A 25034-nucleotide genomic window follows, 5' to 3' on the forward strand; every position below is an offset into this window, starting at 1 on the left:
CGCACAATGTCAGTCTTCATCACGATCATCGTCATCCTCACCCTCGTACGTTCCAATTTCCAGCAGCGTGCCACACTCTTCAAGTTCTAGGAAGTCATCCAATGACAGGAAGTTGTAATCCACACCTGGCACCTCTCCGTTTCGGGGGGCGCGGGTGGTACCTGGAGAGGAGGAAACAAATTGAAGTTTGGTAGGTGCTCAGAAATGACGGCAATTTCAGATTTGGGATTTGCTGCGAATGTTTAATAAGATTTGCTACTAAAAAACGAGCGTTTGGCAGAATAATTGTCTCACAGCAAGTTTGACGATATTACTAATACTATTATAAGCCAGGCCGATTATCGGCGCCGATATTCAGCATTTTGACGAATATCGACATCGGCCATTTTGAAGAATCAACATGTTATAAAAATATTTTAAAAAATGTTAACTTCAGGGAACTGATTTGAATTTACTTTGGGTTTTTTTTCAGAGTTTTTACCGAAAGATTTACAGAAAAAATGTATATACAGTTATACAGATTTGCATGGAGCCGGTCAAAACTCGCAATAAGCCGCAGTAATATTAGTAGTTCTTCACAGAGGATAAAGAATAAAAAGGCTGTGAGCATATTGTCTGTGTACATGGGCGGCTCCACTGTTTGCATTGAAATATTTATGACACCGTTAACACTAATGTTAGCATTGTTTGTTCATATTATGTTTTTGAAGGGGTGTCAGACGATTACATTTTTTATCCAAATTAATTGCATGACTTCAATAGTTAACTCACGAATTAATTGCACATTTTATATCGGTTCTAAATGTACAATAAAATGTACAATCAAATATTTAGTTTGAAGTTTTCATGCTCTTGTTAACATAAAAATGTAAAAAAATGTTAAACTAATAGGCTGCATCTTTTAGTGATTGTTACAGTCATTTCATAATATTTTTTCTGCCACTAGATGGCATAATTGCATTTGTAAGACGGTGTTGGCAGCACAGTGCATTATTCTTTTCATATCAAGTTACCATGAAGTAACTTGTAAAATTCTGCAAATTTTTCTAAATGTCAAATACAACTTGACCCCAGTCTCCACAAATATATGCATTAATATTACATTTATTAGTGAAAAAAAAAAAAACGTGGACGTGTCTGCTGCATTGCGACTGGAATTCTCCCAGTGCAGGCTTTCCAAGTTTAATCGGTCATTAATCGGGCGTTACAAAAATTTGTGCCGTTAAAGGAACTTTAAATTAACTCAAAATTAACGCACTTATTTTGACACCCCAAATTTTTTTCCCTATTTATTCAGCCACTTGAACAGCATAATTATTATTTTTTTAAACTCATGTTTGACACAAGACTCAAGTTTTAACGTCACCAATGAGCAAAAACACCTAATGAGATGCTTATACACACAATAGGTTGATTCCCAAATTGAAGCCATTTGTAGGCAAGACAAATGGCCGCAAAACAAATCCCCGACGTGGAAAAAAACACGGAGGCTTCGCATTCGCCTCAGTGGCGCGAGATGAAAGTGAAGTTGTCTGGGAGTTTGACTGGTAGGATTGGGCGGTCCCATTAGCGGGCGATGCTTCACAGGCTCTAATGAAGCCGTCTGCTGCGGCGGGAGCGGAGCTCTTATTTCAGGATATTCCCAAAAGTGGACGGCTCCAATCAGATGAATCGTTCTGATGTGCTTATCTTGTAGAATATTGACAACTACAAACCTCCAGGCTTTGTCACGGTGTTACATCAGCACATAATTAGCAAATTATGAGCTGTAACTTGTACTTGTGATGTGGTGTCTTTTCAGTTTTGTATTCACAAGCCATATACAGTGGGAAAAAAAATTAATATATATATATATATAAAAAAGGCTGTAACAGGAGCCCATCCCCCAAAAATCTTGAAAAAAAGGGTGTAGGAAGTTTTTTCCATGCTCCCCCCCAAACGTAAATAAGTAAGTAAATAAATAAGTAAAACATTTTCTTAAAATGATTGAAAAAAAATCTGTGATTAATTGAATATTCCAATATAAAAAGTCTACACCCCCCCCCCCCCGTTCAAATAACAGATAATGATGATACAACAATATGAAATTACGAGAAATCATTTCAAAACTTTTTCCCACTAGTTATGAGGCCAACTCAAATGAAAAAAATATCAAATAAAACTCAAAAGGGTACGTAACAATAAACAACTGAGATAATGTGGTTGTACAAGTGTGCACACCCTCTTATAAATGGTGAATGTGGCTGTGTTCAGATTGATCCAATCCCATTCAAGCTCATGTTAAAAGGGAATCACTCAGCACACAATAGCCACCATTTAAAGTTCCAAAGATGAACCCCCAAATACATTTCGGATGTTCAGGCAGGCTTTCCCGGACATTGTTTTCTTTCTTACGCTAACTGTACTTGAAACGGATACTTCCACCTCTCACCTTACTAACCCATTTCCAGCTGAAGAAAAACAGAAATCCAAAGCATGATGTTGCCACGACCATGCTTCACTATCGGAATGATTTTCTATCGGTGATGAACAGTCTTGTGTTTGCACCGAACGTTCCTTTTGGAATTATGCCAGACTTGCCCGATCCTCCATCCACTTCATAAAAAACAAGACAAAAACATTTTTACAAATCAAAATGCCTTTTTTTTTTTTATGTATTATTTTATGTATTATTATTATTATTATTATTATTATTATTATTATTTTTTTTTTTATGTATTATTATTTAAGGGGGCGGCACGGTGGCTGACTGGTTAGCACGTCCGCCTCCCAGTGCAAAGGTTGTGAGATCAAGTCCGGGCTTCGGCCCTTCCTGGGTGGAGTTTGCATGTTCTCCCCGTGCCTGCGTGGGTTTTCTCCGGGTACTCCGGTTTCCTCCCACATTCCAAAAACATGCATGGCAGGTGAATTGGACACTCCAAATTGTCCACAGGTGTGATTGTGAGTATGATTGTTCGTCTCTGTGTGCCCTGCGATTGGCTGGCAACCAGTACAGGGTGTACCCCGCCTACTGCCCGAAGCCAGCTGGGATAGGCTCCAGCAACCCCCGCGACCCTTGTGAGGACAAGCGGTACAGAAAATGGATGGATGGATGGAAAATGGCGTGCTGTTACCGCGACTGGTAGATCGTGACTGCTCCCAAATTGATCGTGAGGAATGTAGAGAGGAAAAAGTTGGGTTTCGGGTGCCCGTGGTCTTATTGCTATATATTAACTCGTTTGCTCGCAAAAACGTATGAATACGTTCTATTTGAAATGTTTTAAGTGTCTCAAAAGACGCATTTACACTTTTTTTTTGTTTTTTATGCAGCCTCTCAAATGTAAAGAACAGTTGAAGAAATGGTAGTTATTACAAAAAAACGGCCAGCAGGTGGCAGCAGAGCAAAAATATATCAACCAGAGCCATGTTGAAAAAAAACTCAATTACCCACAATCCTAAATAGGTTTGGGAATAATGAAACTTCGCTATATTCTAATGCTAATTGCTGCAAAACGGAATAACCGAAAATCTTAATGCGATCTTATGGCGAATTTGAACGTCTTTAGAAAAAAAGTGCAACATGGCAGCGGCTCGCCCGTAGACGAAGGCGGCGTGGGAGAACGTCGCGGCTCGAGTCGGGTCAATGCATACATTTAGGCCCCCGTCCACACGAAAGACACTTTCAATGTTTCTTCGTAATGTTTCTTACTGTTTAGGTCGTTGGTCCACACGATGGCGCAATTTCGGAGCTTGAAAGCGATGGCTTTTGAAAGCGATGGCTTTTGAAAGCGGGCTCCAGAGTGGACAGATTTCAAAACGCGTCCGTCTGGACGCCACATGCAGGAGACTCCTCCAGCAATGACGTAATGGTCGCAGCTCCATGACGACGCATTGTCGCAGTTCTCGCGTGACTGCGTGCGAACCGTCAGTCCGTCAACAACAATGGCGGATAGCCGCGTCGTAGTCGTTTTGCGCAAAATATTTTGCTTCTTTATTCCCACGTTCGACAAGCGGCGTTGGACGTCAATCACCCGCCATTGTCACTTCTCCTGTGTTTGTCTTTTTAATGTTGTTTGTTCTGTAGATTGCAATAAAGTTTTATTTTTTTTTTAAGTGTCCGTCTTCTTCGCTGATTCTTTCTTCTACACTTTGTTAACTCCCTGTGGCTGCGCTACAGCGCCACCCCAGACTTGGCATATACATTACAGCGGTTAAAGGTCTTCTTTTGGACGCACGCAAGTCTTGAAATGCTTCCGTGTGGACGAGATTTGTTTGAGGAACCAAACTTTGCTTCCGTCTGGATGTCGTCCTTTGCAATCGCAATAATATTACAGGGGAAAGCCGTTGAATTGTAGCTCATTCATTATTTTCATTTAGGTGCAACACACAATATATGCTGTGAGGTGAGCAAATGTAAGGACGGATTAAGTCGATGATGGACTGTGATGAGAAACGGTTCCGTGGGGGGTGTCTGGTTGGTGCTGGATTTCACCTTCCTTGGTTTTCTTCGGTCCCCTCGGGTCTCCTGGTGTTCGGTTTAGGTGAACGGTATGAGATTTTTTTCTAATAGGTTTTCTGGTGAGCTAACAAATACACGCACGCACGCACGCACATACACATACTCACCCACACAAAAAAAAAAAAAAAAAAAAAATATATATATATATATATATATATATATATATATATATATATATATATATATATATATATATAAATAAATTAAAAAAAAAGAGCAATGATGATGACATTTCCGAATGAACAATACTGAGCTCTTAAAGAAAAAAAAAAAAAAGAGAGAAACGGTTCCGTTCAAAAAGAGAACGGTCCGCAAATGGCAGCGTATCTACGCGCGGTCTGATAACAATCTCGCGATGAATATTTAATTCCCTGCGTCACCTTCATCAATAGGGTCGAATATCAAAAATAGATATAGACCAGGGGTGGGCAATCTGGGTCCTGGAGGGCTGCGGGTTTTGGAGGTTTCTCACTTCCAACACAAGCTGATTCCAATCAACAGGACGGTTTATGCAGAGCTGGATGATGAGCTGATCATATATCAGCTGCGTTGGAGAAGGGCAACATGCAAAACCTGCAGGACTCCGGCCCTCCATGCTCACCTCTGCTATAGACTATAGGCGGATTTACGCAAAAACTCGCCGCAGCGGAATTTATGAATGAGGAAATAAAATGTCGTGTGTGGCTGAAAGGAAGCGGGGAAAGAGAAAACCTCAAGGTTCATTGTGACAAACCCGCCACCGACCACGTTTGATTTATGGACAATGTTGCTATGGTAACTGACCGAGAGCTTAAATTGCCTCTTTTTATGAAACAGGCTGGAGTCGCCTCTTTTCCTCTGGTTCCAATTACCCACATTTTAAGGTTCTCACTAAACCTGGTTTGTGAAATACACCCCTGACCTATGCCCCTCCTACTGTTTTCTTATCTCCAAGTGTGTTTTGGTGTTGGAGTTATCAATACACTAACTCCCAAGCTGAAGGTCGTGAGTTCGTTCCTCAACCCTTGAGTGATTTTTTTTCCCCCCAGTTCTTTTTTTTTTTTTACTCTCTTCCAAGTGTAAATATTACTCTCAAACTGAGTCCATTTGTTCCCACTCTTAATAGAGTCAACTTTACTCAGAACTTTACAGAAAAACAATGAACCCGTGTGACTTTGAACAAATGCTAATTATAGTTAGTGTAAATTCCGCACAAAATTCAAACCCATTAGAGTGAAACCATATTCATCTCGACTCTTGCGCAATACCTCAAATTGGTCAGTGGAGGCAACGGCTGGCAATAAATCAAAGAAAATCTGCCGTAACTGAAAGGATTGAAGTATGTTTGCTGGTGAGCCAAATATTTCACAGATTCGTTAATAATTAAGTTCAACAAACTGATTTAGAAACAAGCAACGTTGCGTGATGTCATAGTGGCCATAAAAAAACATTCGCTGTGCTTCGGATTGTTTGTGTTGCCGGGGAAAACATGCAGTATGTCGTTACAGCTGAATCGGTAACGACTCGCAAGTCACGTTGATGCGTTTGAGTGATTTTATAGTCACGCGCGGCTCGATTTGCTCTCGGCTTCCGTACTCTCGATGCGCTTCGTCATATCTTTGTAAAAAAACAACCGCCAAAGCCAGCGCAGTGCATATTTGTGAAAAGGAATGTTTCCTTTTTGCTTCTTACGCAAAATAACTTGACAATATGACACTGTTCTTCTTCTCTATTGTCTTGCTCCAGCGGATGAAAATCCAGCCTGACACGACATGACGACGCAGACCGTGACCTCCTCAGCGTAGCCGAAGAAGCGGAGCGACGCCTCCGCAACGGTGAAATCAAATAAAAAGATGCGAGGCCGACATGCCGGAGAACGCATGCAAGCTTTATGAAGCGACCGACCCGGCATGCAGAGTCTTCCCACCGCTTCAAACGGGGAAGAGCGTCTCACGGACCGCCGTGGACATTCTGATGAAATATGCAACGCGTCTCCCAGCTGCGGCCAACAACAAAACAGCAAATGTGCGATTGAAAAGACGGAAGCGTGAAAATCCAACGTCAAGTGATGAACGAAGGCTTAATCGCACACAATTATCAACGCTCCTAATAAGCGTGGGCCGATATTTGATTTTGACGGCACGATAACTGTGAGCAAAAACATTGCGGCGTCACAATGTTAAAACGACAGCTCGAAAATGAACTCTTAAAATGAAGGAACAATCAATTTTATTCTTAAACAATATATCGAATATTTGGTACAGAAGAAACGTGTACCAAATTAAAATAAATAAATAAATATGAAAATTCTTCTCCTCTTTTAACTCTTCTTAGTAAGTCAGTGTTCAATCTCTGGTGAGCTATTTTTAGAACAAACACGCGGGCTACTCATGTTGTCCTTGAGGCTAATTAGTACTCACTGGCACAATCTCTTTTTTTTTTTTATGTATTATTTTATGTATTATTATTATTTTTTTTTTTTTTTTTTTTTTTTTTTTTTTACGTATTATTATTTAAGGTGGCGGCACGGTGGCTGACTGGTTAGCACGACCGCCTCCCAGTGCAAAGGTTGTGAGATCAAGTCTGGGCTTCGGCCTTCCTGGGTGGAGTTTGCATGTTCTCCCCGTGCTTGCGTGGCTTTTCTCCGGGTACTCCGGTTTCCTCCCACATTCCAAAAACATGCATGGCAGGTGAATTGGACACTCCAAATTGTCCACAGGTGTGATTGTGAGTATGATTGTTCGTCTCTGTGTGTCCTGCGATTGGCTGGCAACCAGTTCAGGGTGTAACCCCGCCTACTGCCCGAAGCCAGCTGGGATAGGCTCCAGCAACCCCCGCGACCCTTGTGAGGACAAGCGGTACAGAAAATGGATGGATGGATGGATTATTTAAGGACAATGCACATTAATCGCAGCAAAACACATTAGTATTTGCAATATATCTTTCGTCTTGCTCTCACCCTTCCTCGTCCGTGCCTAACTGCTCTCAAGAAGGAGAAATAAGTTAATTGGAGGCAATTAACTTCAAAGAGGCGGCTCGTTTACTCAGCTCTGCAAGCCGCCAATCATAATGCCCTGCTGAGACATTCCGTCAAAAAAACACACACGTAGAAGCTGCTAGCATAACCGTTGTACAGGTAAAACTACCAATCAAGAATTGTGTATCAAAATGGGTGGCAAATGGAAAAAGTTCCGTTCAGTAAGGACCGGTTGCGCAACGAAATGGCATTTTTTTGTCCCAGGATGTTTGCGTCTCTATTGAACTTTTTCGGGGGCCGAGCGGTTCCAACGGAACCGCTGTTTAGAACCGTCTCGCAGGTGGTTCTGCAGCGCCGGTCGTCTGGCGCCGAGCGCGGCCGTGTCGTCGCCTGTCATTTGATCGGCCGACAGCAACGCAGCAAGTAATGCCGTGGCACGCGCCCGCATAAAAATATAAGTCATCAAAATACAGTATATACAATAAATATAATCATGTTTTACAAAAAAAAAATGACGCTGAGCTATATTTACAATTTACAAGGTACTTGTGGCTGGATCTGTAATGACACCACTCTCCGGGTCGTGCGTTCCCGTTCACTTGAATGAGGCGGAGTTCTCTTTTCAGGAATAGCTTCGTGAAATCAGGACCGCAATATTTCATCCGTGGCGGTTTATATGAAATCGGAAATACGGTTCAATGTTGGCGCGACTCGCCACTCGTGAAATGTTGTGGCAGAGCCGCACGCACAGTGGACAGTGGAAATGATCCCGCCCCCTTCCTGAAATGCAATGGCGGCCGTGTGGCGTCGTTCCGTGAGGTGGCGGCGTGGTAGCGTGCCCGTGCGGGGGCGGGGCTAATGGAAAAGTCACCAATGCTTGAGTGTGTCGGCAGCGAGAGTTTGTGATGCGTAACATCAACGAATCGATCTCAACCTTACGGCGCCACAACGCGGGTGGAGACGTTTCACAAGAAGGCGGGAAAGCGATTTGATGTCTGTGATGACGTTTTTCGACATCACTTGTCGGGTTGCAGGTGAGACGGAGCATATCCGAGCTGGCGAGGGGTGAGATAAGCTTGTCGCCGGAGAACGGCACGCCACGTACAGACAAACAACACATTTACATTCCCACGTGTGGACGGTTTTAGTCTCTCAGAATCCAATTTTAGAAAATGTGGAGGCAAAGTTGTATTGCACTGACTTTCCTCCTGAAGTAATCAAATCAATTTATATAAGGTTGAATGTGAACACGTCTTTAAGTGGGAGTCAACCTAAAAAAAACGTATAAATACGTTCTATTTTAAATATTACCAAAGACGTCAAAGATGTTGTTTTTTTTATGCTATGGCATACGGAAGGCTTTGGTGCAGCCTCTGAACTGAAGAGAATGGGTGAAGCAATTGTAGTTATTGCAAAAAACGGCCAGCAGGTGGCCAGAGTATAAGAGATCAACCAGGGCCACGTTGCAACAAGCTCTTTTTGTCAGTGTTTTCAACAGTTTTGTGAATAATGATGAAACTTAGCTATATTCTAATGCCAATTGCTGCAAAACGTAAACAGATAGAAATATACTTTTTTTCCCTGATGAAAGAAGAAACTATAATCTTTCTTTCCAAGTTTTTGTAGCAGTAGAACACAATATTCTGTCGGCCTTGCAAAAAATCGGTCAATAGTCAAACAGCTGGGAGCGAAGGGGGTTGCTTCAATCAAAATGGCTGGGAGTGAATGAGTTAAACATTTCTTGACAATAATGTTATATGTGACATGAATTCATGACAATGTCTGGTTTTCATTGTTTTTCATGGGACCCGTTAGCATGTGATGAATTTGATTGACGCGTTGCGCGGCAAATTGGAGGCGGAGTGCATCGTGCCGTGCTGTCACCGCGACTGGTAGATCGTGACTGCTCCCAAATTGATCGTGAGGAATGTAGAGAGGAAAAAGGTGGCTTTCGGGTGCCCGTGGTCTTATTGCTATATATTAACTCGTTTGCTCCCAAAAACGTATGAATACGTTCTATTTGAAATGTTTTAAGTGTCTCAAAAGACGTATTTACACGTTTTTTTTGTTTTTTATGCAGCCTCTCAAATGTAAAGAACAGTTGAAGAAATGGTAGTTATTACAAAAAACGACCAGCAGGTGGCAGCAAAGCAAAATATATCAACCAGAGCTATGTTGAAAAAAACCTCAATTACTCACAATCCTAAATAGGTTTGGGAATAATGAAACTTCGCTATATTCTAATGCTAAGTGGAGACGCTAATCTTTCTTTTGGTACGTTCCATGTTTTGATAGCAATAGAACACAATATTGTGTGGGCCTTGTAAAATCAGTAAAAATCCAGTAAAACGGCCAGGAGTGAAGAGGTTGCTTCTGTGAAAATGGCTGCCAGTGAATGAGTTAAAAAAGTATAAAAATGTAAGTAAAAAAAAGTAGGTCAGCTTTTACAAACCTCACTACCTGTGCGTTCAAACTCACTGGTAGCGCATGATGTTCCCAAAATGGAAATGCCGTCATGGTGCAGGTTCGACCCCCCCCCCCCATTAATTTTTTTTATAAATTTGATCGGATTTTGGTTGCTTGCTTGTAAAAGTGGATGTTGTCATTAATTCATTTGTCAAGTAAGACTTCAAAGGAGTTACATGTTATTTTCTTTCTTTCCATACTATACATTAAAAAACAAAACAAAAGAAAAAACAAAATATGTTAAAGTAGTTATACTGTATGGCATCTTCCAGTAAACTTTTGAGTATCATTTAAGTATCTCGGGGCGGGGCTAAGTGTCACCCTGGTGAGGCGGGGCTAAGTGTCACCCTGGTATTAGGTAGCGAGTCAATGGCCACGATGTTCTGTTTTTGACGATTGGAAACAAACCCAACTGTTTGTTATTATTTTGTTTGTGAACAACAGCATCAATTAGCAACCAACAAGTGCTGTGAAAAGAGGGCATCTGCCACAAAGTGGAACAAGAGCGAGAGGAAAAAAATCAGGTCCACGACGGTGGAGGAGTCACGTGACACACACACGACAACAAGCACACCAAAAAAAAAAAAGAAGAAAAGAAAATACAATCACCAAAATGGGCAAACAGCCGCCGCAGCGACAACAAAGCAAACACAAACAGCCCTTGGTGCTTGTTGCGCTTCTCGAACGTCTCCTCTCTTATCCGGCGTGTACGTCGCGTTACCGAGTGAGCAGCGTGTGCCCGACGCGGGTTCGCAGGTCAACGTGTGTGCGGGAGGGAGACGCGTATTGATTGTAAAAGCTGCTAAAAAGGATCAGGGACGCACAGGCAAAAGCCCCGCCCTCGCTCGCTACGGTCACGTCATCAACATCGGCGCCTTCGGGTGCGGCGCCTACGTGACGACTTCGATTGGCAAACAGCTAAGAAATTGAGATCACGTGCAAAAAATGGCCAATACGACGATCGGACAGTTAATGGTGTCACGTGAGCGTGCAAAGTAAAATCAATCAATCCATCGACAAGGATGCCAGGATGAAGCTTTAAACTGATAACCATTTGATTGTGGGCAACAAACGTTACAAGCGCAACAGATTTGAAGGATAAGCAGCTCCTAATAAGCATGGGCCGATATTTTGATTTTGACGGCACGATAACTGTGAGCAAAAACATTGCGGCGTCACAATGTTAAAACGACAGCTCGAAAATGAACTCTTAAAATGAAGGAACAATCTATTTTATTCTTAAACAATATATCGAATATTTGGTACAGAAGAAACGTGTACCAAATTAAAATAAATAAATAAATATGAACATTCTTCTCCTCTTTTAACTCTTCTTAGTAAGTCAGTGTTCAATCTCTGGTGAGCTATTTTTAGAACAAACACGCGGGCTACTCATGTTGTCCTTGAGGCTAATTAGTACTCGTGGCACAATATTTTTTTTAAAATTTTTTTTTTATGTATTATTATTTAAGGACAATGCACATTAATCGCAGCAAAACACATTAGTATTTGCAATATATCTTTCGTCTTGCTCTCACCCTCCTCGTCCGTGCCTAACTGCTCTCAAGAAGGAGGGGAAATAAGTTAATTAACTTCAAAGAGGCGGCTCGTTTACTCAGCTCTGCAAGCTGCCAATCATAATGCCCTGCTGAGACATTCCGTCAAAAAAAACACACACACGTAGAAGCTGCTAGCATAACCGTTGTACATGTAAAACTACCAATCAAGAATTGTGTATCAAAATGGGTGGCAAATGGAAAAAGTTCCGTTCAGTAAGGACCGGTTGCGCAACGAAAAGGCATTTTTTTTGTCCCAGGTGGGCAACAAACGCGACAAGCGCAACAGATTTGAAGGAATTGCGTGGATGTTTTGAAATAACAATCAGGTATAAACAGAAGCATAAACTGTTTTTATTTGTTAGTATATTATGGAAAATGAATAACCTACTTGTCTGCTGACACGAGAAATATGAGGTAGGACGAGATAAGTTCTTTGACTTCTTCCGACTCCCTCTAAGCCTATGACTAATGCTGCATTCGAGGACGGTCGGATTTATCGCAGTTGGCTTTTCCCGCTTCCGACCTGAAGACGTTCGAAGGTGAAAGTAAAGAACCAAAATGGCAGGTAGTGATAAATTGTTTTTATTTTGGTCCTCAAAACACCTTTTGACCTCCAGCAATTGCTTTTATCTTTTAATTCATAAACATTTCATGCAGAGAAATATCGGCACACTGTCACACATATTGTGTTATGTCCAATATTTATGAATAAAGAAAGCATACTTATACTCGAGTAAATTGTGTTTTACCATTCGCAGCCTGTGTTTCCTAAGTGGTCGCCATTGTAGAGTGACGTCACATTTTTTTCCCGAGTTCCCGTACACACTTCCTGGTTCCTGGAAGTCGGAAGATTCCAAGTTCCGACCATCCTTGAATGCAGCATATGACTATGACTATTGATAATCCTTTCTTTTCTTAAATTTTTTGTTTCATATCTTGCAACGTTTATAATATGTATAATAAAATCTATCAATCAATGCTTTTACTTAAAAACAGTGGTTTATTCTTCAGGTACTTTCTGTACTTTATTTACTTGAGTATTAGTTTTTTTTTTTTTTTTACTTTTACTCCCTGCACTTGAAAATGCGATCAACGAGGGCAAAAAAAGCAACAAATGGCAGATTCAGAGGAATCAAGATATTATCCAACCGTGGCCTTATTTAATAGAATTGTTTAATGTTGTGCTGTACTTTATTTTTATTAGCAAATTTGGCATTTTTGGGTACTCACGAGGTTATGAAAGCCAAGTTTTGATAGCATAAAAAAAAACAACAACACGAGTTAGCTCTTGTTTGTAAAATGTTATGCGATTTTTCCCCTCAATTCGAGCACGATGTAAGTACATAAAAGGGGGGAACTATTTTATGTGGAGAAGTTTGACTTTAATGTACATTTCAGTGTCTACTTTTTTTTTTTACTTTTATGCAAAGTATAGCAGTTCAATCAGTACTTATTTTTACACAAATATCGGTACTTTTATTAGAAAATTCCTCAGTCACAAGTCCATGGCTCTTTGTGAACCTATAATATAATATACTAATTTGTGTCCCTCCATTTGTCCATTCTTTGCGCTTCTCCTGCTCGGGTTCACAGGTGAGCAAGCAAAATCCAAGCTGAGTGTGCAAAAAAAAAAAATGAGCAACACTTTTGTGTTCATACACGGAAAAACATTTGCCAGCATGCAGGGAAGGATTTATGCCAACATTTTCTTATTAAACATCATACATTATTCACAATAAAATAAAATTAAAAAAAAACATTGTATATGCAATGTAATGCAATATTAGTTGAAATGGTTCTATTATGCAAGCAATTTGCAATTTGAACGCCATCAAAATTGAATTTGCTCCTGCTTGGCCCGCGTCAGCCTCGCCATAAAAGTTGGTGCAAATAATTTAATTACTTTTGGCACGATCTTGTCAACAAACTGCAGATTGAACAGAATTTATGACACATCTTCCGACAGGAGGTTTCTTTATGCAGCAATTACTCTCAAGACTAATATAAAAGCGCTGGCTTTGAGAAGTCAAGGAAGCCGACAACAAAAAAAAAAACAACAACAACAACAACAACACACGGAAGAAATCAACGAGCATCCCAAGTGACAGCCGGTTAGTGGCGTCGAGAAAAGCGGAATGTCTTTGGTGGAGATTTTCATGCACGCCAGATCCACCGCACCAGCATCTACCGAAACTCAGACACAATCTGTTTCCTCCTCGGGTCATTGAATCGGTGGAGGCTGGCTGGTGTCTGCGGATCTCCTTCCTTTTCTCGGTCTCTCCTTCGGTCTCTTGAGGCCTCCCTGATTTTATGTTTTTTGGATTTGTTGGGGTCTGGATGTTTCTTGGGTTGGGGAGGAGTTCTGGTGGGGGGTGCCTGGTCGGTGCTGGATTTCTCCTTCCTTGGTTTTCTTTGGTCCTTCCTCGGGTCTCCTGACGGCGGTGTTCGGTTTAGGTGAACGGTATGAGATTTTTTCTAATAGTTTTTTTTTTGGTGAGCTAACAAATACACGCACGCACGCACACACGCACATACACATACTTACCCACACACACAAAAAAAATAAAATAATAATAATAAAAAATAATAATAATAAAAAATAATAATAATAAAAAATAAAGAGCAATGATGATGACATTTCCGAATGAACAATACTGAGCTCTTTAAAAAAAAAAAAAAAAAGCGGAATGCAAACGGAAAACACATTGAGAGGTTATTTAGCGCGCATACTATAAATAAATGTCGGTTGCTGTCCTCACTGGCAGTTGATTAAAAAAAAGTTGCGGCTCACGAGACGTGTCCCCTGAAGTGGCCTGTTAAAGAGCATGCGTCATAAACGGCCGCTCTTCGATGACGAGCCATGAAATAGACAACGTGAAAGTGGAGACGAAAACGCGAGCGTCTCAAATCATCTTTCGCCAGGAAAAGTGCACTTGATTTTTTTGCTTCACTTCAATGGACATGTGTTGTTGTTTTTTTGCTAGTAAAAGGGTTAAGAGGCGAAAGGAAAGAAGTTCCCCCACTCAAGGCCGAGGTACCAAACGCCCGCCACTGATGATTTTTGCACTAAACCGCCATTTATTTTACACCCAAAACAAAGCGTATCAATTTGTAAATTCTTCAAACGGCAGTGACACATTTAGAGGCAAACGTATCTGGCATCAGATTAAAGACCATCTGGCTATTTCATCATTCAACTCCATTTGAGTGTTTTGGCAGCTCGGAATATTATTCCTTATGACTCTCCATATCATATGACATCAAAACAAACACTGCTGACACGAATGATTTGCAGGAAACATTTGTCATTCAAATGCAAACAGAATCACTTTTGCTCGGAGCTCAGCGTGTTTTGCGTGGGTTTAGACTTCATGCAGGTCGTGCAGGTTTCATTATTTTGGTATTTTGCTTGGATACAGAAGGGCCTTTTGCGCCATTGTGGTCGCGAGTTCTATGACAGTATTTTTAAAGATGATCATGACAATGGTTGAGAGCGACTCGCCCCGGCGCTGTTGTCATATTTACGGATGAAATACAACGACATCCACCACACGCGTCCGTGGAGTGACAAACCTCCATGAAATCCACCAGTGCCGCTTGTTAGACCTGGTTTTACAGAGTCTAAAAATCTCATCTACTACTAAATTGTGAAATGTGCCGGAATTAAGACCTGGTTTTACAGAGTCTAAAAATCTCATCTACTACTAAATTGTGAAATGTGCCGGAATTAAGACCTGGTTTTACAGAGTCTAAAAATCTCATCTACTACTAAATTGTGAAATGTGCCGGAATTAAGACCTGGTTTTACAGAGTCTAAAAATCTCATCCACTACTAAATTGTGAAATGTGCCGGAATTAAGACCTGGTTTTACAGAGTCTAAAAATCTCATCTACTACTAAATTGTGAAATGTGCCGGAATTAAGACCTGGTTTTACAGAGTCTAAAAATCTCATCTACTACTAAATTGTGAAATGTGCCGGAATTAAGACCTGGTTTTACAGAGTCTAAAAATCTAATCTACTACTAAATTGTGAAATGTGCCGGAATTAAGACCTGGTTTTACAGAGTCTAAAAATCTCATCTACTACTAAATTGTGAAATGTGCCGGAATTAAGACCTGGTTTTACAGAGTCTAAAAATCTCATCTACTACTAAATTGTGAAATGTGCCGGAATTAAGACCTGGTTTTACAGAGTCTAAAAATCTCATCTACTACTAAATTGTGAAATGTGCCGGAATTAAGACCTGGTTTTACAGAGTCTAAAAATCTCATCCACTACTAAATTGTGAAATGTGCCGGAATTAAGACCTGGTTTTACAGAGTCTAAAAATCTCATCTACTACTAAATTGTGAAATGTGCCGGAATTAAGACCTGGTTTTACAGAGTCTAAAAATCTCATCTACTACTAAATTGTGAAATGTGCCGGAATTAAGACCTGGTTTTACAGAGTCTAAAAATCTAATCTACTACTAAATTGTGAAATGTGCCGGAATTAAGACCTGGTTTTACAGAGTCTAAAAATCTCATCTACTACTAAATTGTGAAATGTGCCGGAATTAAGACCTGGTTTTACAGAGTCTAAAAATCTCATCTACTACTAAATTGTGAAATGTGCCGGAATTAAGACCTGGTTTTACAGAGTCTAAAAATCTCATCTACTACTAAATTGTGAAATGTGCCGGAATTAAGACCTGGTTTTACAGAGTCTAAAAATCTCATCCACTACTAAATTGTGAAATGTGCCGGAATTAAGACCTGGTTTTACAGAGTCTAAAAATCTCATCTACTACTAAATTGTGAAATGTGCCGGAATTAAGACCTGGTTTTACAGAGTCTAAAAATCTCATCTACTACTAAATTGTGAAATGTGCCGGAATTAAGACCTGGTTTTACAGAGTCTAAAAATCTAATCTACTACTAAATTGTGAAATGTGCCGGAATTAAGACCTGGTTTTACAGAGTCTAAAAATCTCATCTACTACTAAATTGTGAAATGTGCCGGAATTAAGACCTGGTTTTACAGAGTCTAAAAATCTCATCTACTACTAAATTGTGAAATGTGCCGGAATTAAGATGAGCGCAGGTGCGGCTGTGTACAAAAATAGAGCCCTTAGTGTGCGTTTTGGCATGGAAACACGACTCCATTTTGGGAAAAGCCTACGTATAGTCGTTAGGGTCTTCTGAGCTTTAGACGTTTACGGGAAGCAAACCGAAGACGACAACGGAAAAACACCCCCCCCCCCCTCCCTGCATACATTTTCAAAGAGCGTAACCCCTTAACCCTATTAACGGCTATTAACCCGATTAAGAAGTGAGCGAGAACAACCACAACAGAGCACGTCTTGCGTTGTAAACAATAATCCAGTTGGCTCCTCAATGTCAGATACCGATAATGACGACATAAGGCACATTCCCTGTTTCAAATGCACTTGTCGATTTGCCTCAATCAGCCATTTTCAGCAGGAAGAAGTTCATATTTTGTCGAGAATTAATTTTAGAACGTCATTATTTTTTATGTACAATAAATAACTTTAAAAAACAAATTTGGCTGTAAATGACATCACGCGCGCTCAGGACTCCGCTAACGACCAATCATGGCTCTGTTTGCTAACGTCACATGACCAAACTCAGAAAACAGGTGAGCCATGATTGGTCCTGAGCACCTGTGATGTCATTTTCAGTCAACAGCAGGTGGCAATTTAATTTTTTTAAATATTTATTGTACATGAAACATAATGAAGTTATCAAATGAATTCAATGCAAATTGCTAAATGAGTCAAGTATCCTTTTAAAGTTATTTAATTTAATGATCTTTGTAAAACAAATAAAGATACAGACAGTATGCAACTGTCACTTAATGTGACGACTTCGCTGTGTAGCGCTCTCACCTTCAAAGATAAATACATTCAAAAAGAAATCCTGCCATGCAGGAGTTAGGACTCACAAATCCACAAATTCTTCATTAAAATCAAGTATTTCATTGTATTTTTTATTTCATGTTTTGAAAGCAGCTACATTGTTCTGCTTGTGTGTTACTGTTAAGAAATAAATGTTTCTTATTCAAATCACACTTCTTGTTTTTTCTCCCTCTATTTTCCTTCCTTGGGGCACTGCAAAGATTGCTAAACATTAGCAAACATTGCTTTAGAATACTTTCCTATGTTTTACAACAAACAAGCCAATGGCTACAACCTGGCATATTTACATGTAAATATTCATATCTGCTATTTAAAAAAAAAATCGAAATTAACCGCATTACTTCAGTAATTAACTCACACGAATAAATATTTTTTGTTTCTAATTTTTCACTCCTATTAACATAAAAGTGTGGGGGGGGGAATTAAACTAATAAAAATATGTCTGCATCTTTTAGTCAATGATACAGTAATTTCATAATAATTCATAAAATTGAGTTAAAATTCAAAAGATGTACTGTACTGTAAAAAAAAACAAAAGTGATATTGATTTGTGTTGAGGTCATTTTTCTGCCACTAGATGGCATAGTTGCATTTGTCGGACATTGGTGACAGCTCAGTGTCTATCTAATCTTTAACATGAAGTAACTTTTTAAATTGTGAAATACAACTTGACTCCACGAATGTATGCATTATTAATACATTCATTACTGCTCAATTTTGACGTGGACGTGTCAACTGAAATTATAATAATGAATGCACTCATTTTGACACCCCTAATCAATACATTTAAAAAATATACAGTAAATAAACAAGTTATTTAAATATACATATTTTTTCATCTTGTGATGGGATCGGTGATCGGTTACTTTTCTTTTTAACTCGCTGATCGCGATCTGCCCAAAAATCTTGCTAAAGCTTCATTTATGCAGATCGTATCAGTCGCAGCACAACCGCTACAGAATACGACAAGTCTTGAATACGCTCTCACCCTCCTGCTCCGCTTCTTTACTCATCGGATGAGCGTCAGACATCGTCCGAACTATTTCTTCAGAGTGTCGAGCGCTCACACGCGCCCGCCCCGCCACACGTACGCAAATTCAGGTGCAAACGAACAATGTGGGCTAACAGCTGACATCCGACACCTTCCATCGCCTTCCCGCGCTTTATGGTGCGGGGAGCTTCCACTCATTGTCTAACACAGGCGCGCGCGCTTGCAGACGCCACACACATGCAGCCAAACATCTGCTGTCTGCAAGAGCGAGCGGGGCAGGAGGGACATTGCGCAAGAACTTCCTCGCTGACCCGAGTGAGATAAGACGAGAATGCAAATTCAAAACAAGCGTGTATGAATTATGAGGTAAGGCATTAAACACAACGTGTTAACAAACGTACAAAATCATCTCAAAGTGCATGTTGAACTCAAAGCGTTTTTTTTTTGCATTCGTTCGTTGTTTCCAGGAAAAACATTCGGCGTGGTGGTGACGGGCGTGTTTTGAAAACAGCGGCTCAGGGGTGACGTGAGGAGAACCGATGTCAACGGCTCAGAGTGGCCTCAGCGGAGGAGGGGCCAAAAACGCAAACAGTCACAAAGGGAGCTCGCGGGGAACTCTCCTGAGCCTTCAAGCTTATTACTGGAGCGGTGTTGATTGAGGCAATCGCGTTTGTCTGCACGAGAAAACATTTCAGATCATGGAAGCATGTCGACCACAAAGCGGTGATTGTGCCAAATGACATCCAACAAACCGCGTCTCTGAATACTGACCATTCAGATTATTGCTCTATTTTGAATTGTTTGTCCATTTAAAGTTCCTTTAACGCCACTAATTATTTGAATGACTGTCCCGTACTTGGAAAGCCTGTACTGGAGAAATTCCAATCGCAACGCAGCAGACATGTCCACGCGAAAACAGTAATAAATGTTATAATAATGCATATAGTTGTGGAGACTGGGGTCAAGTTGTATTTTATCATTAAAAAAAATATGCAGAATTTAATAAGTTACTTCATAAAGATTCGATCGCTCTGAATATGAAAAGAAAAATGCACTGAGCTGTCACCAATGTCTTACAAATGCAATGATGCCATCTGGTGGCAGAGAAATGACCTCAACACAAATCAATAATTAATTAATTTTAACTCAATTTTATGAATTCTTATACTGTATCAATGACTAAAAGATGCAGCCATATTTCTAATAGTTTAACATTTTCTCCATCTTTACATTAAGATGACAAAAACTTAACTTAAAAAAATATGTTACTGTACAATTTGTTATGAATATAAAATTTGCAATTAAGCGTGAGAAAACTATTGAAGTCATGCGATTAATTACAATTAAAAAAATTAATCGCCTGACTCCCCTTGTTTTGAGTAATTATATTTTCTGCTTCTTATGTACTGTCCTATATGTTCACACATGTTTGTTACCGGTCGACTATAAACCAATAAAGCTAATTACGATTATTCATCCAAACTCTGAAAGAAGTTTGACACGTGGCTTCATCTGCTTGTCAGCCACTTTTAGAAAGTGTTTTGCTGACAGCTCCACTTCATACTAGCGCCGCAGCGATCGAATCATTTAGTGTTCGAGTATCCTACTTAAAAGTTCTATCAAATATAGAAATCAAGTATTCGGATCAAATACATTTTTGTTTGGTTAAAGAACAATTATGACTGCATAAGAGGAAAATAAGACATTTTACGTAATAATAATAATAATAATAATAAACTGTACCGCAGGAAGCTGTATTTTCTCATCTAGAAACATACGTAGTAGAAAGAGATTTTGGATATGGGGCTCAATGATGATCACAGTAGCGCTTTTGCCTGCTAAAACAGCACATTTGAGTGGTTTGCTAAAAAAAAAAAAAAAAAAAAAAAAGGTTGGTAAGAACTTGAACTTTGTCAGGCTGTCAGCGAATTCAGCCTAGACAACGACACTTGTTGCTAGCAACTAGCCGCCAATGCAGTCGCAGAGACAAGTCACGTCAGGCCGCAACTTGCGGCCATGTGCTGGGAAGGAAAATTCTGAAAAAGGTAATTTCTTTGATGTCCATGTAATGTTTGGAAGGCTTTCGTCTTGAAAGTTTGCCTTGCGACAGCGTGTCGGAGGCATGTTACTGAATGAACAAGCGTTGCCGCGCCTAGCTTGGCATGTTGACATGATGGTGCAAGCCAAATAGCGGCAGAAAGAAAATATCCTCAAGCGTTTTTTTTTTGTTTTTTTTAATCAAGATACCTGAATTAGTGACCAGATATTAGAAACTTAATGGCTTAACGGTATGAGATTTTTTCTAATAGGTTTTCTGGTGAGCTAACAAATACACGCACGCACGCACGCATGCACGCACGCACATACACATACTCACCCACACACACACACAAAAAAAATAAATATATATATATATATATATATATATAAAAAAAAATAATAATAATAATAAAAAAAATAATAATAAAAGAGCAATGATGATGACATTTCCGAATGAACAATACTGAGCTCTTAAAAAAGAAAAAAAAAGAAAAAAGAAGAAAAAAATAATAATAATCTGGTAGCGGGTGGTTATGTTGCTAAATGCTAATTTGGTTGACAGTTCAGTCAATGCACTCCATTATCCAACCTTTTGAGCTATTGGAAGCTGGCTGTGCCGTGTACCTCATTGCCAGTCTCGCATTGTTAGAAATATGCCGCCAGAAATGCTCAGTTTACGTTGAGTGTGACCGGCGACCGCAGCGTTAGGCTAGTAGGACTACATTTCCCATGATTCTTAGACGCAGAAGCAGGAAGCGCTTCTAAGTTCCTGTATGACGAAAACACTGCTGCTGACGATTAGCTGTAGTTCGTCGTCGTATGAATTGCTGACAACTGTGTGGTTGACATACACATGGCCCAAACAATTGGTTTGCTGACTGGACAAAACGGGGCGCCAGAACGGGACCAGCGTAAACGGGACAAACAATAGGGCTGGTGAAATCCACTAAGACTGGCTAAGGCTCATAATCGCAACTGTCTCTCGTAGAAGCGGGACGTCTGTTTACCCTGCCTCGTACCGACTGTATTATAGCACATGCTACGCTAGGAATAAGACATGTGCCACTGAATGGGGTCGATGTGCACTAAACCAGTTAACGATGAGTCATTTCACAAAATGTTTTGAACGCCTCTGTGAAGGGCTAAAAATGTATCACTCGCTTTTCTTAATAAACGGATAGACAGGTACGAGACTTGCTTCCTCGGTCTGGGCAAGTATACTTTACGGTACACCTCAGCGACTGTGTTCAACCCCACCTCAAAACAAAAGGACTGCTGGTCCCCAGTAAATATATTCAAGATCAATTAAACAGACACACTTGACCTTCAAGTCCGCTTCAAAGTTGGGCTCATCTCAGTTTCTTTCAAGTATTTGTCAGACCTTCATAACACTGAATAAGCTCTAAAAATGTCATTATCTTCAATAGTACTCAAAAGTCACTTTGAGACCGGTTAGCATATATGAAGGATGTCAAAAAAGTTCCATGACAGGTGGCACCAAAGATGAATTTCAAAGTACAAGTTTTCCCCGTTTCTCCAACATTCCCTGCCACGCATTCACGCGCTCCGGGAATGATTCTTCATCTTCGGGGATCCTCCGCAGCAATGTTTGTCTCTTCAAAACTGCCCCCCTTGATGACCCCCGTTGAGCAGTTTGCAAAGACGACAAACGTCCCATGAAACCATGTCGAGGGAGGAGGGAGGTTGCTCCAGAGCGGCGATGGTCTCGGCCAGGAAGTGCCGGATGCTCAGGGCATAAGAGCAGGCGCATTGTCAACGTGGATCAGTCACGAGCCAAAGCTGCAGGATTCTCCTTGGTTGATCATCAGGCCAACATTGAAGGTGAAAACTTGTCATTTGGGTTTGAAGGATAGCTTTTGTGACGTCACTTAAAGGGGATATATATATATATGTATATATATATATGTGGCGTTTTCATCCATCTCAGGGGGCGGCCATTTTGCCACTTGCTGTCGACTGAAGATGACATCACAGTTGCTCAGGGCTCAGACAACAACCAATCACAGCTCAGCTGCTTTCTGAAGCTGAGCTGTGATTGGTTGCTACCTGGTTGATATTAATAACAACTTCTAATGCATATAGGTGTCAAACTCCAGTCCTCGAGGGCCGGAGTCCTACAGGTTTTGGATGTTTCTCTTCTCCAACACAGCTGATATATGATCAGCTCATCAGCAAGCTCTGCATAAACCCAATAACGATCCTGCTGATTGGAATCAGCTTGTGTTGGAAGAGGGAAACCTCCAAAACTTGCAGGACCGCGGCCCTCCAGGACCGGAGTTTGACACCTGTGCATTAGAAGTTGTTGTCAATATCGGAAGGTGGCCATTTTGCCACTTGCCGTCGAGTGACTATGACATCACAGTTGCTCAGGTAGCAAGCAATCACAGCTCAGCTTCAGAAAACAGCTGAGCAACTGTGATGTCATCTTCAGTCGACAGCAAGTGGCAAAATGGCCGTTCTAATATAATATTAACCAAAATATCGTATATAGACTACTGGGGTTGTATAGAACATATTATTGTCAAAAAAAAAATTGGGGTTGACTTCCCCTTTAACTCGTTATATAGTCATAACATGGCGACAGGTGGCTGTGATGAAGCACACCTGTGAGGTGGGACGTATGATCTCGGCAAAGGAGAAGTGCTCACTATCACAGATTTATTAGACTGGTTCAGGAACAATATTTGAGAGGAATTGCGTATGTGGGAAGAAGTTCTAGATCTCATAAAAAAATGGGAGCAAAAACAAAAATGTTGTGTTTAGATTTTTGGGGGATTATAGTCTTCCATTTATTGTGTCCTTGCTTCTAAATTCTTGATAGGGCAAAAAATCGCAAAGGGAAAAAAAAAAAAACCCACACTCAAATGGAACAGTTGCTTTGCTTTTAAGAAGAGCAAAGGCTTACAGAATAAAAGGATGATGGAGTTGCCTATTCTAGTGGAACAGGAGGATGGTGAGAGGAAAAGGCCAGACACACAATACTGCGGCTGGCCAACACAACAGGCCATTCTTTCTGCTCGCCCCACAACACTCCTCACAGCTGAGTCCTGGCTGCTATTCTCCTGCTGTCCTCCCACCCCCCCGCCCCCCAATCCCTCCCCGACTCTCACCCCTTTCAACATGAGTGAGGGGGGCTGAAATTGAATAGCGGGCAAGCACCAAGCGTCATTAACTGGAAATCTCGTCAGATCGTACAAAAGATCGCTGGGTTTTGTTACTTTTCACATTCAAATGAATGAACGTTTTGTTTCATTGGCGGGGAAACTGAAGAAAATTGGAATGAGGGAGGGAGGAGGGAGATAAAATCAAGGGGTGTAAATGTGTCAACAGATCAGTGTTTAAAGGTGTATTCAATGATCTTCTCAAAAGGTAGAAGACAAACGTCCGTTTGTCACTTATTTAAAAAAAAATGTGCAAAAATGCGAAGAACATCCTACCAGCCTCTTGCGGCTCTCAAGCATGTTCAAAGTATGTCGTGAGATCGGTGGAGCGACAACGATGAATGGCTGAATTCGAAGCCTAACCTTATCTACACCTTAACCCCTTTCAGACCCAAATGGTCCCCAGTGGACATAACATATTTGCGTGTCCAAACCAATAAAAGGCATCATTTGGATGATGTCAACACTTCTGGTTCATGATTGGATCTTAACTAAGCAATCACAATCGCAAGTTGATTTGCATGATGTCAAAAATGTTGCATCTCAGCTTGGTAAGTTTACAACACGTTACAAACATATTATCCTGGCGAAGTAAAAACATGAGATAACACACAGGAAAAAAATCCATGTTGTTCTTATGTGGCAAAAGAGTCCAAATCGGAACGCACAAAAAAAGGAATTTTTGCCCAGCGGAAAAAATGCGGGTCTGAAAGGGCAACACCTCACCCGAACCCAATACACCTTTAAGTTTAGACCCCAAACAAACACCATATGCAGACAGATCCGCCATCTGACTCATCATATATTTCGTACACCTGCACAGAAACAGCCCCCAGTCAGAAATTGCACCTGACTCGACCTGCGAGTGAAGTTCCCGCCCACCTTCGCCCCATCAATCATCATCCAGCCCGAGGCCACGCAAATTGCCACAGAATTACCTCAACGCCGCCGCTCCTGCTGATGTCCGCGATATTCCACCGATAAAATCAAGAGGCTAAAATCCATGCGTGATCGTTCCCCAACCAAACCGTCGGTTGCAAGTGCGAGAGCTCATTGAGGCAGCTGCCGTTTTTCTTCAAAACAAATGAGAGGTCCAGCCCAGCTTAGAGGCTGTGAGCTATTCACACTCGGGTTGCCGTCTGTGGCCAATGGCTGCCGCCCCGCACCCCCCCCTCCCGCGCATATTCCCCCGCCCACATCCACCCTTGCTGCTCCTCTTCTCCGTCTCACTCTTTTTCCCTGCGATCTTAGTCATAAATATAGACTCTTGACATTACCTAACACATGGGCTGTCCTGATAAACAGCCTGCTTCGTGTGACAAAACCTCTCCAGGGGTGAGAGGCGGGATAAAGAAGAGTGTGGAGGGCAGCAGGACAAGGATTAGGTCGAGGATTCGCTATTCTGCATGGGAGGGGAGGGA

The 25034-nt window shown here is 40.9% G+C and overlaps 1 protein-coding gene and 1 long non-coding RNA gene across 16 annotated transcripts in view; one reads left to right on the top strand and one right to left on the bottom strand.

Moving 5' to 3' along the window:
* LOC147180043 (membrane-associated guanylate kinase, WW and PDZ domain-containing protein 1-like) overlaps nt 1-25034 on the bottom strand; it is a 120447-nt gene that overhangs the window by 55756 nt on the left and 39657 nt on the right. For 14 of the 15 annotated variants that reach the window (XM_086069169.1, XM_086069171.1, XM_086069167.1 and 11 more), the window contains one exon: nt 42-161. In XM_086069169.1, the coding sequence (XP_085925295.1) occupies nt 42-161 (120 nt within the window). Of the gene's footprint in view, nt 1-41; nt 162-24551; nt 24785-25034 lie in introns of those variants that run through there. The other variant, XM_086069178.1, reaches the window with a different exon arrangement.
* Nucleotides 18576-19332, top strand: LOC147180044 (uncharacterized). The gene is made up of 2 exons (XR_015094112.1): nt 18576-18757; nt 18859-19332. It is a non-coding gene; the product is annotated as an uncharacterized LOC147180044 (long non-coding RNA).

Source organism: Leptonotus elevatus, chromosome 2, assembly GCF_054856555.1.
Source record: "Leptonotus elevatus isolate MCC_2025b chromosome 2, RoL_Lele_1.0, whole genome shotgun sequence".
NCBI lineage: Eukaryota > Metazoa > Chordata > Actinopteri > Syngnathiformes > Syngnathidae > Leptonotus > Leptonotus elevatus.